General features: G+C 36.9%; 2 protein-coding genes across 2 annotated transcripts in view; one reads left to right on the top strand and one right to left on the bottom strand.

The window, feature by feature from the left end:
* The first annotated feature begins 250 nt into the window (after positions 1-250).
* On the top strand, positions 251-6,548 carry LOC113070576 (poly [ADP-ribose] polymerase 12-like). Its single transcript, XM_026243976.1, has 13 exons — positions 251-666; positions 1,467-1,602; positions 2,333-2,597; positions 2,737-2,850; positions 3,261-3,393; positions 3,812-3,995; positions 4,118-4,238; positions 4,418-4,514; positions 4,611-4,698; positions 4,905-5,035; positions 5,400-5,551; positions 5,680-6,403; positions 6,445-6,548. The coding sequence occupies exons 1-12, from the start codon at positions 356-358 to the stop codon at positions 5,934-5,936; spliced, it is 1,989 nt and encodes a 662-aa protein (XP_026099761.1). The 5' UTR covers positions 251-355; the 3' UTR covers positions 5,937-6,403; positions 6,445-6,548.
* A 457-nt stretch (positions 6,549-7,005) lies between these two features.
* LOC113070573 (thromboxane-A synthase-like) overlaps positions 7,006-16,339 on the bottom strand; it is a gene marked incomplete at its 5' end in the record, with an annotated part of 30,201 nt that continues 20,867 nt past the window's right edge. The window contains 4 exons of the mRNA XM_026243972.1: positions 7,006-8,003; positions 8,125-8,287; positions 8,719-8,856; positions 10,698-10,786. Coding sequence (XP_026099757.1) covers positions 7,908-8,003; positions 8,125-8,287; positions 8,719-8,856; positions 10,698-10,786 — 486 coding nt within the window. The remainder of the gene's footprint in view (positions 8,004-8,124; positions 8,288-8,718; positions 8,857-10,697; positions 10,787-16,339) is intronic.

The following is a 16,339-nucleotide window of genomic DNA, read 5'->3' on the forward strand; positions in this document are numbered from 1 at the left end:
TTTTGCACCATTGTCCAAGAGGATAGGATCAAAAATGACCATGACCATGACCATTTAAAATTTTATGTCAATTAAATTATTAAGGGAGCTAAAAATAAGTAATGAGATTTCATTCCAGAATGACCCTGACTGGACCTGGTGCTTTTTCTACCACCTCCGATGATTCCTCTGTCCTCTCCTGACCATCACTACACCCCCTTAAATGTGTCAATATATAGCTGGTGACAACTAGTTTCACGCAGCAGAGGGAGACAAAGCAGTATCAGTTTCGCTTTCGTTTCCGTTTAAATGCTTCAAAACATCGGCCAAACCCAAGAAGTGGTGAAAACCAGTGTTGTTGACGGAATCTACGAAGATGTATGTCGTTTCTAGACACATATTTCACTTTATCTGCAAACACGAGGGCTGTTCGGACTATGGTCAAGTCGAGAGGAGTTTACGGCAGAGTTTCACGGTGGCGGATCAGGTTTTGTCTCAGGTGCTCGATGATCACCAGAGGTTTGTTATCGTTCAAGATGAAGACTCGAATCCCAGAAGCTCTAAGCCTGATGCTGACAGCCTGATCTTAGCCAAAACCTCACTCCGGCTGAGTAAACATGACAAATGCCCCGGATGTGAAGACCTACACCTGTGCAGATACTTTGTTTGTGGAAATTGCAGATTTGGGTAAGTAAACTTGAGTTCCATCTTAAAGTCACTTGTTAGATAATATGGAAGATTGTCGTTTTCAAGGAAGCGTTTTTCGACATTTATTCCTTAAAAGGTTCTAGCTTTGTGTTGTGTTAGTACTAGGCCCTGTTTATTTACTAGTGAGTGATTCATTTGCGACTGGTAGCTTTAATTTACTACCATTGTTATTTCTGACATTGCACATTTAGTCACTGAATTCTAGTATTACATCTCGGATCTATTACAGTTGTTGCTGGTAACTGTTTCAGTTTCACCACTAGTAGGCCTAAAATACACTAAGTCATTCATTTAGTAGTAATTCGGTTATTGGGATGTATTCCAGTTTCCTTAGTACAAATTGAACAGATACTAGTACTTAGGGAATTACTAGTAACATTTTAGTCTTCTAGTTAAATTTAAAACCTTACTAGTAGCCATTTGATTAGTTATTATATACAGTATAATGAGTAAAAAGGCAATAGCACCTAGTATTATGAGAAATGTTACCAGTATTAATGCTTGTCTCATAAAAAAGTACTAATATTTAGTTTAAGAACTAGTAAAGTCAGAATAGGTGCCAGCAATAATTGTAATACAGGGTACAAACTAAATATATTTGGTTAATAATGAATAATATTTACACATTACAGTGTTAAACACAATTTTTGCTTAATTAGACAAAATTACACACAAGTATATAAATACACTACATTTGATGCTTATATGGATATTTCTATGTTTCTTTACAATTTCACCTAATATAAATGTGTTTAATTTTCATTATTTGTCATTCTTAGGACAAAATGCAAAAATTCCCATGACTTGACATCAGCACATAATTCTGACCTCCTGAAGAAGCATGACCTTCATGGCCTGGCGAGTGGAGAGTTGTTTCAACTTCTGCTTCAAAACGACCCCTCATTACTTCCAGAGGTCAACATCTGTTAAACAGCTTTACTAGTTATCTCATAATTCATTTAATGACTCTTTGAAAGTTATGTTAGGCTCTGCAAGGTATTTGAAGTTGACTTTAAAATATCTAGATTGTATAAACATTAACTTTTCACTTACATGGGAATTTCTCACTGCATAAGAAGGATTGATTGCAGAAGCTGCTCAGGCTTTTTATCTGTTTTCCATATCTGCATCCCGTGTTGATTATTTAAATTTTTTAAAGAAATAGTCATCTCCAAAATGAAATTTCATGAAAATGTTCTCACCCTTCCAGGATGTAGATGAATTTGTTGTTTCTTCAGAACAGATTTGAAGAAAATGTATCTCTTGCTCACTAATGGATGCTCTGCAGTGAATGGGTGCCGTCAGAATGAGGTTCCAAACAGCTGATAAAAACATCACAATAATCCACAAGTAATCAGCAGGATTCCATTATTGTGATGGTTTTTTTTTTTAAATCAGCTCTTTGGACTCTCATTCTGACGGCACCCATTCAGTGCAGGGGATACATTGATATGCAAGTGATGTAATGCTAAATTTCTCCAAATCTGTTTCGATGAATGGCCTGAGAGTGAGCAAATTTTCAGCAAAGCATTTTTGGGTGAACTATTCTTTTAACATGATAATCTTCTAATAATGTGTTATGTATTTTTTTTTTCATTATACAGTGTGTGACTCTTGATTTTTTTGTGATGTGTTTACTGTCTAGGTGTGCTTCCACTACAACAAGGGAAAAGGGGAATATGGCAGCTGTAAATATAAGACATCCTGTGGCAACCTACACCTCTGCCTGCACTTCCTGCAGGATGACTGTAAATTTGGAGCAGCTTGCAAAAGGACTCACAGCTTCAATGCACATGCTCTGAAAATCCTGAATACTCGAGGGCTCAGTTCAGAAAACATGCGAAAACTGCTCAGGCTTTACAAGAGCAAGTTACTGATTGCTTCTTCAGTTTTCAAGAAGAAAGAGACAGGTGAATGAAAGAAAAAGAGACACTGATTGTGTTTTTGTAATTTAGCATTAATTATTTTGAACAAAAGAGCATTAGATTACCGCTTTGATTGTCTTTTTTTCTCATCCATGTGTATTTTCATTGTTTTCAATCTGAACAGTAGCTCTACCTGAAGTGAAAGGACGCACCAGACACAAATCCAGTGGCTCCGTCAGTGAATCGGATCAGAATGAAATCTGTCTCTTTTTCATACGCACTGGATGTAGTTTCAAAGGTGATGTCACTGAATAAGCACATTTCCTTAACCTTGTCCTGATTCATTATTGAAAATACATGTATGTAGTATTCTTAAAAAATCATTAGACTATTTTGTGAGCGCAATTTGTTTTATAGTCTATAAATAAATATAATATAATTATAGGCTATTTTGTGCTTAAAATACGGGAAATACATCAGTGCTTTGAAATACGGTACATCAGGTGACCTCAGTTTCAAGCCATTTTCAAGCACTTTGTTCATGTAGACCACCGGCCAGCATGATAAAAGTGAACTAAAACCATAATAAAACCTTTTTGTGGCTTGAAATAAATGTTATCAGAAATAAAAGTGGTTGAGAAACTCTTGAAGTCAAGAGTTTGTGTTTTTTTTTTTTTTTGTAACATCTCATTATTTGTGTTCCTCTAGACAAGTGCGTCCGTTTTCACCACCATCTGCCCTATAAATGGCAGATATTACAGAAGGATGGGATTACATGGAGTGACTTGCCGAATGAAGAGGAGGTTGAGAAGGCGTACTGCAGTCCAGCTAACGTTTTGTGGTATAAATAGATTGTATATGTTTATTTACTGGTATTTTAATGGGTTTTCAAATAACCTTCGTATTGCAAATCTATTGTTCCATCACAAAATTAAAGTTACACATGCCACTGCAGAAATGCACTCTCAAGCATGATTGATCTGTTCTGTGATAGCAAGTGTCCAATAAGAGGGAAGGTTACTGAGACAAAATTAGTTAATGTAAATTAAAATGCTTTAACTATGTGACATGAGTGTACATGATTTGGAACTTTTTTAATTTGTATTTTTATATAACTTTTATTATTGTGGAAAAAACATTTAGTGCTCAAATAAATATTTGCATTGGCATGTGTATCTGAAGTGGCCAGTAAATGCATTGTGGTTTGTCTTGTCTTTTTTTAACACTTTTTTTTTTCCCCCCTCACCTCCATATCGCAGTATTAATGAGAGCAGCACAGGGCATCAGGTTGTGGACTTCATGTCAATGACTTGTGGAGTGTCAGATGTGCGTCGGCTGTCCACAGCATCTTCTGTTACTAAACCCCCTCACTTCATTCTGACCACTGAATGGATCTGGTACTGGAGGAATGACAAGGGAGGTTGGACAGAGTATGGCAAAGGGGTCAGTGGCACATTGCATCACAATAGCTCTAAAATAATGCGATTCTAAAACCTGAGTCCATCTGTGATGTTACATTTAACATGATGTTTACATTTCACAACAGTTTTTGTTGAATCTTTCAGGAAGATCCTAAACTTGTGGCATCAGTCACTTCAGAAGATCTTGAGAAACATTACCTGGCTGACAGTGAAAAGGAAATTTCATTTACTTCACAGAACCATCAATACATCCTCAAATTTAAAGGTACTTACCAGTGATGTTAGCTCCTGTTAACCATTTTTTCCCTTTATTGAAATAAAGTATAATAAATGGAAACCTTAAATGGACACGAGAAATGTTGCTTTTGGAAAACTAAACTAAAAATGTAAAAAACAACAACAACAAACAATTAACAAAAAAGGATTATGGTAATTCATTTTCAGAGATGTGTCAGAGAAATCTCAAGCACAAAACTGAAAGAGACGTTAGGAGGAGACCACGTTTTGTTTCTGCTCAAGATGTCAAGAGCAAAATCAAGGGGTATGATATACCATAGCATTTGTCCATTACATGCACACTTATTACACATGATTGGTCTGTTGTTAAGTGCACTTCAGTGTATTGTGTTTTATTTAGAAGTGAGTCTCCAGACAGCTCAGCATCTTCTTCTGTGGAAGTTCCACCTTACTGGGACAAAGGAGCTCTTGATAACTTCACCTACAAGGTACACAGTCCAATCACAAAGTACAAAGAGGTCAAATGGTTTTTAATCACTTTGGAAATCAATTCTGTACTATACTTAGGGTTATAGATGAAGATGAATACTTCCAAGTTCTAAAGTTTTTACATTTGTTGAAAAGCATCGGGTACCAACAGTCATGTTACATACCAATACAAAATTTCTGAAATGAAACCAGTTTGTTTCCTCAGATTGTTCCTCTGCAAAGCACTTCGAAGGAATACCAAAGGGTGGGTGCAATGTTTAGTAGAACACTGCCCAAAAGTGTCATTCGCAGCATTGAAAGAGTGCAGAATCTTTCTCTCTGGAAGGTCTTTCAGTGGTACGTTTTTTCACATTTCACTACTAGACAAACACCAACTTTACTGGAAGAAAGTTCATTTGCACAAAGCCATTACATGCAGTACTTCAGCTATACTGTAGCTGTATGCATCATCTCTTTTTGATCATCAAACAAAAGATACAAGAGCTTATCTAGTTCTGAGCTATTTTAGTGTACATATGAAGTCAGAACAATATAGCTATTCTTTGTTATGTATTATGTATAATTCATATGAATGTATTAATATTAAATATTATTTATTCTATTTAATTATGTTACATTATATAAAAAACAATGCTTAAAATATTGCATTGTTTAATATAAATTGATCTGATTAATCCATTATACCATGTTTTTTTCCTAGGCAAAAGGAACAGATGAATAAGAGAAATGGAGGGAGTGCATTTGACCAGCGTTACCTTTTCCACGGTACAGACGAGTCTCTCATAGCAGCAATTTGTGAGCAAAACTTTGACTGGAGGATGTGTGGAAGCCATGGGACACTTTATGGGAAAGGTATTAACATTTTTGTACTATAGTATTTACATATTCATATAACAGTTCTTTACCTTGTCATGTAGTCTACAATGAAAGAGTTATTATTGAATGCTTTCTCAAATATTGGACTTTTTTTATGTTTACAGGCAGCTATTTTGCCAGAGATTCTTCATACTCTGACAGATATGCAAAATCCAGGAACGGCAAGACCAAGAAGATGTTTGTGGCACTGGTGCTGGTCGGAAACTTCACAAGGGGTAACAATTCGTTAGTCCGTCCTCCACAGAAACCCACAAGCCAAGGCTTTTATGACAGCTGTGTTGATAATGAGGCTAACCCGGCCATTTTTGTTGTGTTTGAGAAGTTCCAGGTCTATCCCGAGTACATCATTGAATACTCTTAATTTGTATAGTATCGAAATACTTTTTCGAAATATATTTCAGAGGTCTTCTCATCTATCTTAAAATACTTATGAAATACTTCCCAATCTCAAACTGTTGCACAGACGATTTATGTTAACATCACTGAATATAACCTACAACTCTTGGGCATGTTTCAAGTAAAAGATTGTAGGGAATTACATAATTAGTAATGGTGTTTTATCATAATTGATTTCACTAATAAATCCTCTATGGCAGACTGCACTGTGCAGTGAAAAATGTAAAACTGTTAAATGCAAAATAATAGGATTTTATGTAGATGATTCTATTTCCTTGTTGGCTATGGCACTGAAAAAAAACAACAATAACAAAAGACAGAGGTTTTATGTTACTCCTAATCATTTGTATAGATAAAAGTTCCGACTTACTATTAATCAAAATATCATTCAGTTTAATTGCACTAGATTTTAAAGCACAAGAAAATGATTTAGTTGACAATTACTAACCATTACTCATAGCCATTATATTTAGATTTTTATGTAATTCATATTTGATTTATGTTAATGTTGAATGAGGTGGATGGAAGTACCGATACTGTTATTATTACTTTCATTGTTGTAATAAAAAAAAAAGTATAGACAGGTGTGGTTGGACTGAGTCAGTGACAATTTTGTTTATAAATAAACAATTTTTGTTTTTATATATATATATTTTTTTTAAATGTTATTGGATCAGCAAATTAAAAAAATGCTATTTCTCTCATGAATGTGCTAAGAAAAACTAGGGTGGATGTCTACAACTTAAATATTGGTCGGTCGTTTAGTCACACAAAGTTACAATATGGCTTCAGAGAACTTGTATGGACCGCTTCTATTATGCATAAAGACATCCACCTTTTGTGTTTGGGCTAACTATATAATAACAAAAGTTCATTTCTGGTTGAACTGTCCCTTTAAATATATCCGCCTCTGAGTTAGTATTCGACTGAAGCTTTGCTTTATGTTTCCACCAATCAAATTCCTGGACCTTTGGGAAAATGCTGATATGCAAAGTACAGCATAGCTATAAACAATAGGGTTTGACACAACTAGGAATGATTTGCAGCATTTAATACTGAAAACAAAATCACAGATTAAGACACAGGCAAGAGGAAGCAGAACATGTAGAAGGAAATCAGTTGAAGATCAGAAGCGGGTGTTTGTCACGGACTACATAGAGTAGTAACAGATTCTCTAGTTACTGTGACCTCTTGTGGTTAAACTGAGAAGTGAGAAGTCTACAGTACAGTAACTTGGTTTTATTTACCAAGACAAGCTCTAAGAGAGTAGTTCTGTTAACCAGATCTCTAGGTAGAAGCTCCCAAAATCGTAGCATTTGTACATTCCTTTGATGTGTGGGTCTAAAATGTTGATATCAAATGAAATGTGTAACTGAAGATAAATACACCTATTCTGACAGAAAAACTATTTATGTAATACGTTTGATTTCAAATTATTTGAAAATGTCAGTTTGTGGAGTTCATACTCTGATTAAACGATCACATTCAACTTGCATCATACTCTGTACACTCAACTCTTAAAAATCACATCACTCTGGGTCTTCATTGCAGCTTAATGTAATATCAATTATTTAAAATCAGCATAATCATCAGGAGCTCAAATATGTCACTGGCAGTAAAGGCAAGACATGTCCAATTCCAGTTCCTGCTATCAAATCACTTGCATCAAACAGATTTTCTTCCATGTACTGTAGTTGCATTTACATTTGAGGGACTTGTGCGTATGTGTGATGCTTTTCTCATATGTACATCTGTGCCTTAGTTGTAAATTAATAGTGTTGAATTCAGTTTCATTTAAATGAGTAGCACAGATACATTTTATTTAGTTGTCAGGTGATTCCAGAATAAGAATTAAGATTTTAGGCAATCGATCCATTCTAAATAATATGATTAGAATGGATTAGATCAAACTGCCCAAGTAACAACTAAAACTCCATCAGGATTCATCCTCAAAATTCTCCCTCTTGGTGATTTTGACCAAAATACCATTCTTGGGTCCAAGGGTGGTGTGCGACTTCAACTCCAGAGGAACCTGTGTGACATAAAAAATAGACTGTCCACTTGTTTTGTATCTCAGGAAACCTCCACATCTGTGGAAAACCGAGTTTTCATGCATACTAAAGCTGCAGTTTTTCAGTGTAATGATAACAAACCTCAGTGTCCTCGCAGGCCATCATGTTAAACCTCCTAAATATGTGAAGCAGAGCCATTTTAATCTCCAGCTGGGCCAATCTCATGCCCACGCAGCTGCGTGGCCCCGCTCCAAACGGCAGATACACAAATGGGTGCCGGCTGGCCTTGGCTTCTGGAGTGAACCTGAGACAAATGCAGAGTTCATTATGAGCACATCACACGGGAGGCATGCAAATAAAATGCAGAAAGATTTGTGTACAGCTAAAAAAAATGGTTTTGATGACATTGTTTAATGAGGCTAATTTATTTGATAAAAAATAAAGCAAAAACTAACATTATGAAATAGTTTATATGAACTTTTCTATTTGAAGATATTTTTGAATGTAATTATTCCTGGTGGCTGAATTTTCAGCAGCCTTTACTCCAGTCATTTCTTATTATTATCAATGTTGAAAACAATTGGGCTGTCTTATATTTTGATTGATATGTACGTATATACAGGATTCTTGGTTAATGTATTTGAAATCGAAATCTTCTATAACATTTTAAATGTCTTTTCTACTTATCAATGTAATGCATCCTTGCTGTAATCATTTATTCCCCAAAAATAACACCTCTCCGGGATGAATTTCTCAGGTTCGGTCCAGTGCTCTGGGTCAGTGTGAAGGAAACCTGTAGCGATTTCCAGAGATGATCCTTTAGGCAAAAGCTGGCCGTTCACCACAGTGTCTTGATCAACGTCTCGTGCAAATCTGTGACCAAATAAACAAAACCCACATGATATTCAAGATTCACTCTGGGGGGAAAAAAAGTGTAATGCCCAAAACCATTTTTGTTTATTTCCTATAGATGTCTTTTCAAGTAATTGAAGTCTAAAAACATGTAAGAGCCTTAATAGTAATATTCTTGCTTTCTTGTGGTTTTGTGTGATGTGATTGAACAGGTTATACAGTATTGTTCAAAATAATAGCAGTACAATGTGACTAACCAGAATAATCAAGGTTTTTCGTATATTTTTTTATTGCTACGTGGCAAACAAGTTACCAGTAGGTTCAGTAGATTCTCAGAAAACAAATGAGACCCAGCATTCATGATATGCATGCTCTTAAGGCTGTGCAATTGGGCAATTAGTTGAATTAGTTGAAAGGGGTGTGTTCAAAAAAATAGCAGTGTGGCATTCAATCACTGAGGTCATCAATTTTGTGAAGAAACAGGTGTGAATCAGGTGGCCCCTATTTAAGGATGAAGCCAACACTTGTTGAACATGCATTTGAAAGCTGAGGAAAATGGGTCGTACAAGACATTGTTCAGAAGAACAGCGTACTTTGATTAAAAAGTTGATTAGAGAGGGGAAAACCTATAAAGAGGTGCAAAAAATGATAGGCTGTTCAGCTAAAATGATCTCCAATGCCTTAAAATGGAGAGCAAAACCAGAGAGACGTGGAAGAAAACGGAAGACAACCATCAAAATGGATAGAAGAATAACCAGAATGGCAAAGGCTCAGCCAATGATCACCTCCAGGATGATCAAAGACAGTCTGGAGTTACCTGTAAGTACTGTGACAGTTAGAAGACGTCTGTGTGAAGCTAATCTATTTTCAAGAATCCCCCGCAAAGTCCCTCTGTTAAAAAAAAGGCATGTGCAGAAGAGGTTACAATTTGCCAAAGAACACATCAACTGGCCTAAAGAGAAATGGAGGAACATTTTGTGGACTGATGAGAGTAAAATTGTTCTTTTTGGGTCCAAGGGCCACAGGCAGTTTGTGAGACGACCCCCAAACTCTGAATTCAAGCCACAGTACACAGTGAAGACAGTGAAGCATGGAGGTGCAAGCATCATGATATGGGCATGTTTCTCCTACTATGGTGTTGGGCCTATTTATCGCATACCAGGGATCATGGATCAGTTTGCATATGTTAAAATACTTGAAGAGGTCATGTTGCCCTATGCTGAAGAGGACATGCCCTTGAAATGGTTGTTTCAACAAGACAATGACCCAAAACACACTAGTAAACGGGCAAAGTCTTGGTTCCAAACCAACAAAATTAATGTTATGGAGTGGCCAGCCCAATCTCCAGACCTTAATCCAATTGAGAACTTGTGGGGTGATATCAAAAATGCCAAAACCAAGAAATGTGAATGAATTGTGGAATGTTGTTAAAGAATCATGGAGTGGAATAACAGCTGAGAGGTGCCACAAGTTGGTTGACTCCATGCCACACAGATGTCAAGCAGTTTTAAAAAACTGTGGTCATACAACTAAATATTAGTTTAGTGATTCACAGGATTGCTAAATCCCAGAAAAAAAAAATGTTTGTACAAAATAGTTTTGAGTTTGTACAGTCAAAGGTAGACACTGCTATTTTTTTGAACACACCCCTTTCAACTAATTGCCCAATTGCACAGCCTTAAGAGCGTGCATATCATGAATGCTGGGTCTTGTTTGTTTTCTGAGAATCTACTGAACCTACTGGTAACTTGTTTGCCACATAGCAATAAAAAATATACTAAAAACCTTGATTATTCAGGTTAGTCACATTGTACTGCTATTATTTTGAACAATACTGTATATATAAGTAATAGCTGTCCTACCTGAACGCAGGTGGGTAGAGTCTGAGAGACTCACTTATAACCATGTCTAAATACTTCAGCTCTTGGACATTAGTGTAATCTGCAGTCTCCTGAAACAGAGAATTAAACATTTTAAGCATGACAACAACAATATCTCTACAGTTACCATGTATGGCCAATAGATGGAAGCACAGCAGCAATAATTTCAAGTTTACAGCACAAGCCATTCTTCTCACATAAAATGACTTTTAAAAATGCATACATATATACATATATAGACAGAAGAAGCCTTTGTTTGAACTGAAATGGAAGCAGACGCAGCCCAGCAGGCTATGCTAAGCAGTCTATCACTGCATGTCTCTGTGAAAATAGGGGTCAGGCAGTGAGCACGCACCCGTACAGTTCTGCCCACATCCTCTGCCTCTGAGGCCCCCAGACATGCAATGTGGGCATTATAAATGACTAGCTGCTCTCGGGTCACTCTGTTCCACCAGTAAAAGCATCCATTGCACAAATGAGAGGATGCAGCAGGGTGAGATTCTGGCACGCTGGATACATCCTCCACACGCACCCGCCCCCCTATTGGCAGGCTACACTATCAGCTCTCGTCGGGCGTCACTGTGGTTTCAGTGTAGAGTGATATGGCAGAGATGAAACGCTGTTAAGGGCAGCACTTTGTCTTGCTGAAGCAGACGAGCCGGTTTGGATGGTGTGGTATATGATGTTCTCTGACAACAGACTCACCATGAACTGAGAGGTTTTCTTAGATTTACGACTGTAAAGACTTGTAAGGGACTCCTGTTTTCTGCAGGAGGGTGTTTTTGTGTTCTATTTCGACAAGTCTTTGACTGTTCAGTCACGGCTCACGCATTTAAGAAGTTCATTTAAAAAGCTGTCACAAGAACCTGCGCTCCTTTCCATTTCCATTCCATTTTCTTTTTCTTTTTTTGTAGCGGTTATGATAAATAGAAAGAAACAACAATAATGATGTTTGCCTTCACAAGCACTACTTACAATTTACTTGACTATGGAGAATATTTGTAAGAATACCAGTACTGCATATCAAACATATTTTACTGCATCTCTGCCCAAAACTACAATGCGATCAATATTTACCTTTCTATGCCATTTGTTTCAGTATGAAAGAGGCTTTTTTTGATTGTCTTGGCACAGCTCTTGTGTTATTTCAGTCATTTCTATGAGAGAATGTGAACTATTCACCGTATTGCTGCAGACCCTCTGTTTATTCTGACTCGCAGCCTCAAGTATGACTAAATTTAACTCCGCTGATGCACACTGATGCCTTGAAAATCACAAAGCAAGGTCAGACGGCCTTCAAGACAGGCTAGCCAATTTTTCACGTCTCGGTTGAGTCTCTTTTTTCATGCTTTTTTTATGCTTTCATCAAACAAACAAACAAACAAACAAAAGCCCAGTGCAAAGATTGATGTCAGGGATAGATTATGCACAATCATGCTATAATGCATGTGCAATACCTTCCTTTATTAACAACTGATCAGAGACTGCAGGCAATTTTGTTCTCAAGAGGTCAAAGAAGAGCTCAGATGAACACAGTACAAATGAAAGATATATATAAGAAGTCAGACAAGGTAAAATCAGCCTGCTTTCATCTTGTGAGGATATTTCTTGTTTAATAAGTGTGCTAAACCTTGTTTGTGGACCGACACTTAGCTAAGCTACAATATAATGAGATCACTGGTGATGAAACAAGGGATTTATGGCAAAAGCAACTTCAATCCTTGTCTAAATATGTTTACAGTCCCCTCGCCCTCAAACATGTTGATTATTGGCCCTCTTTAGAGTTCAAGATGTGCTTCAGATGTTACCGTGTTTCTTAATTCACAACAGACACGCTCTGAATTTAATTGCATATTTGCTTGTTCTCATGTGGCAACAACAAACACGTTCCGCTATGCAAGTAACCTAATGCATTCTCATTAAGTATATAAAAAAAAATCACTTAAAAAGTAACAGAACATATCATTAAAATCCAAAAGACCATACCATTGGAATTAATAAAACTAGAAACGCGGGTCTCTGCGGAAATGCTTTGACCTAAAAATACTCAAACATTTCCTTATTTTAAGAGAGACAAAAAAAGCCTTGCCACGTTCAAAGGATCACCCTGCTAAAACAACTCATTTCCCTGCATATTTCTGTGCCCCTTGGTATTAATATCAGGCTCTTTGCAGCAAATGAGATTCATTTCTCTTGCGTGAGTGTGTGTGAAGTGTTCGCAGGCCTTGGAGCACAAGCAGCCTGCCTCTTCACGTCTGCCCGTCTCCCTTATTTATGCTCCTGCCTTCATTCACGTCATAGAGGAGACAGGCAATCAATCAGTTCTGAATTTTAGACATTTGGCCTCCTGTTTACGGATGGCTGCCTATGATATGTGTGTATGCATATGTGATGGGAATGTTTGGTGAAACTGGATGCTGACATAACATCAGTGGAAATCAACTGGTTTTGCTTCAGGATGCAGAATTTACATTGGACATCCAATGGCAACCCAGCATGAAAATGTGCAGCAAAACAGTTTTTAACATATATGTATATATATGTATTTATATGCATGTGTATATATTATCCTTGCTGTGCAAATCCACAAGTTGAAAGCCAATTTACATTACCGTAAATGTAGCCCTCCAGTTCTATGGGAAAATGCAGGTTGAATGGTGCGTACAAGATGAGAACGGCTAACGTGGCTCCTTATCTCACCCATCCCTTAAGGTTTCCACAGAAAGAGCTATTTATTGTTACTGATAGTGATGGAGGCTTGCATGTTCAGACAGGAGATGCTCAAGAGTGCCGTTACTGCATAAGCACAGTGAGTCTCATCTTGCATTGTCTTCTGGTAGTGTGAAACAGATAGGCACAGGTTTCTAAAACCACAGATAATTGTGCATTATACAAGCAAATCTCAACAGTACATTCAAAACCAAAAAAGAAGAATCATAACCTTCATTCAGTAATGGCTTGTAATTTCCTGGCTTCCTGAAATACGTTCATTAATTTCAGGGCAATATATACATTATAACAACAAGAAAATAATAATAAATGCTTTTCCATTCAACAAAATGAACATGTTTTTGGCAGTTTAGAAATGTAAATGGTGAAACTCATGAATTAACATCTCTGGTTTCTCTCAAGCCCGGAAATCAGCCCCCTGCAGTGACTATTTCCTTGGCCAAATGGTTAATTAGGGAAGCTAATTGCAGGGAGTGTCACAGACATTGATTGTGCTCTTATCAACTGGAGACAGCCTATGTCAGAAGACTGTGGGCCGGCTGTATGAATGATACAGTCCTAGCCAATGCCTAAACTGGAGAATGAAGGACAAACAATGGGCAAACTAATTAAAAATGCCTAATTAAAATCACCTGAGCAGAAAATCAATACTTTGTCATGGTCTGAATAGCTGACAGAGGAGAATTTGTCCCAACTCAAGTCACAAGGCCTCTGCAGGCATGGAAAAGTCAGAAAATTAGACAATTTCGGCTGCCACATTGACGTATTTCTGAATGAAACTGAAGATTCACAATAGACTTTATATTTTGGGAACTGAATGGATCATGAGAAGTGAGTGCTGAGCCAGAATTGAATGTGAGTTGTACTGTATGTGGAGGACTGCTCTGATGAAACCCCACCGGTCCGGCACCACATTTTGAGAAGGCTATATAACCAGAATGTGGAGACTGAAGGTTGAGTTCATCCTTGAGAACATCTCAGTGTATCCCAAAAGTAAAGTCTTCTTTGCTATCACACACCAGGTAGTACTGGTCTTAAAATTTCAATTGTGAGGTTCACAACAAATAACCCTACCATGTATATTCTGAATGTGTCCTGCTGTCTTAATTTTATTCTGAGCAAAAAATAATGACTACCATACATTTTTACCATGAATTACATAAGACAAACCACTAAGTTTTACCCATTTGAGAGCTAGATTTGAATCATTTAACATACGATAAAATTTAGTATGATAATCTTTTATTTGATATATTTTAACAAGTACTGGTCAGAATAAGTATGTTTAATTTTTACATAAATGTTACATAATGCTATTATTTAATAAACCCATTTAATATGGCTTTCTATATAAAATCACTTTAATTTGATAAAGACATTAATATAATGGGACGTTTTAATGGGACGTATAATGGGCATTATATACAGTATATATAATATATATTATATATATAATATATATTATATATATATATATATATATATATATATATATATATATATATATATATATATATATATATAATGCTTCCACATAGATTAGAACTCCAGTGCAGTTGGGAGCTTCTGCAACACAATGGTGAGAGGGACAAACAACAATAAAGACACAACAGATGGACTCAAATCTACACAAAACCGAATCCCAAATGAAACATATTTTTGCAATAACTGGCATTGTGGTCTGTGATTCTTGCACTGGATTGGTTCACTTTAAAGAATGAGGTTTCCATGTAGACTTCTCTTAATAATGCATTCATTCAAAATGTTTGAGCTGTTCCAGCCCAATGTGTAGAGAAGCGCCGGGAGAATTCAGACTGAAAATATCTAATCTATAGAAGGGAATGCTGGGTAGTGGTGCATCTCAGTTTCATCCACAATGATTGGGCTCCATCGAGGCTGCATCCCAGCCCCCGGCCCCACTACACTCCTCTTTACCTCTGTCCATTCAGCTAGGCCGTGAACCCACTGTGCATCTCATCCATGTGCCTGATGCTCATTATGCTCTTCACGTGGCCTTGCTGTGTGTCTGTGATAGAGCTATTACTGCCCAGTGCGGCCTTCGGGATTTAACTCCCCCCACCCCACCACCACAGACCTGGACACCTTTTATTCAATTTGACTTAATGTGCAGGAAAATACAACCATAATGGACAATCAAATGACGGGTCATGAGGCTCCCTGCTACAAAAGCAATTATGAGGGGTTTTTGCCATCATGATTCCGCCAGTGAGTGCAGCTGAAATACTCATTATGCTGGATGCAAATCCACATGCTTTCGGTCACCTTTGCCTCTGCCAGACAGGAGTACCTACCTTCACTTATTATGCAAGCATTGTAGTCTGTCAAATTATTTATGTATTATTTATATTAAATATTAGAGAGTACATATTTTAGCTTCATGGTTATTGGCGGTGATGCTGAAGACAGGATTTTTTTTTGGGGGGGGGGTGGACAGGTCATGATGGTTAACCAGGTGTCCAACAAGTGACTAGTCAATTACTAAGGCTGACTAATTCATCTAAATGTATTATATATCAATATACATCTCTATCTATATATATAAGTTACAATACAATGCATTTACTTCAGTGTAGAACTAGTGAATGTTTTTTTATTAAAAACAGATTTTTACACACACACACACACACATTTACATGTTACTGTATGTATAAAATTGACTGAAATCTTTCATTTAGATGCACTACTCAACCTGTATCTTATTTAAAACTAGCAGTTTAATCAAGTGTGGTTGGGTGGGTGTGTATTCATTTGTATGTGTGTTTATTTTGTTTTATTTTTTGACTCGTGAACATGTCTTCTCTCAAATTCCCGAGATATGTGTGTGGTTGGGTGGTTAGGTGAACTTAAACTCTTAAAATCTTAATTATACAAGA

Source organism: Carassius auratus, unplaced genomic scaffold, assembly GCF_003368295.1.
Source record: "Carassius auratus strain Wakin unplaced genomic scaffold, ASM336829v1 scaf_tig00004577, whole genome shotgun sequence".
NCBI classification, from domain to species: domain Eukaryota; kingdom Metazoa; phylum Chordata; class Actinopteri; order Cypriniformes; family Cyprinidae; genus Carassius; species Carassius auratus.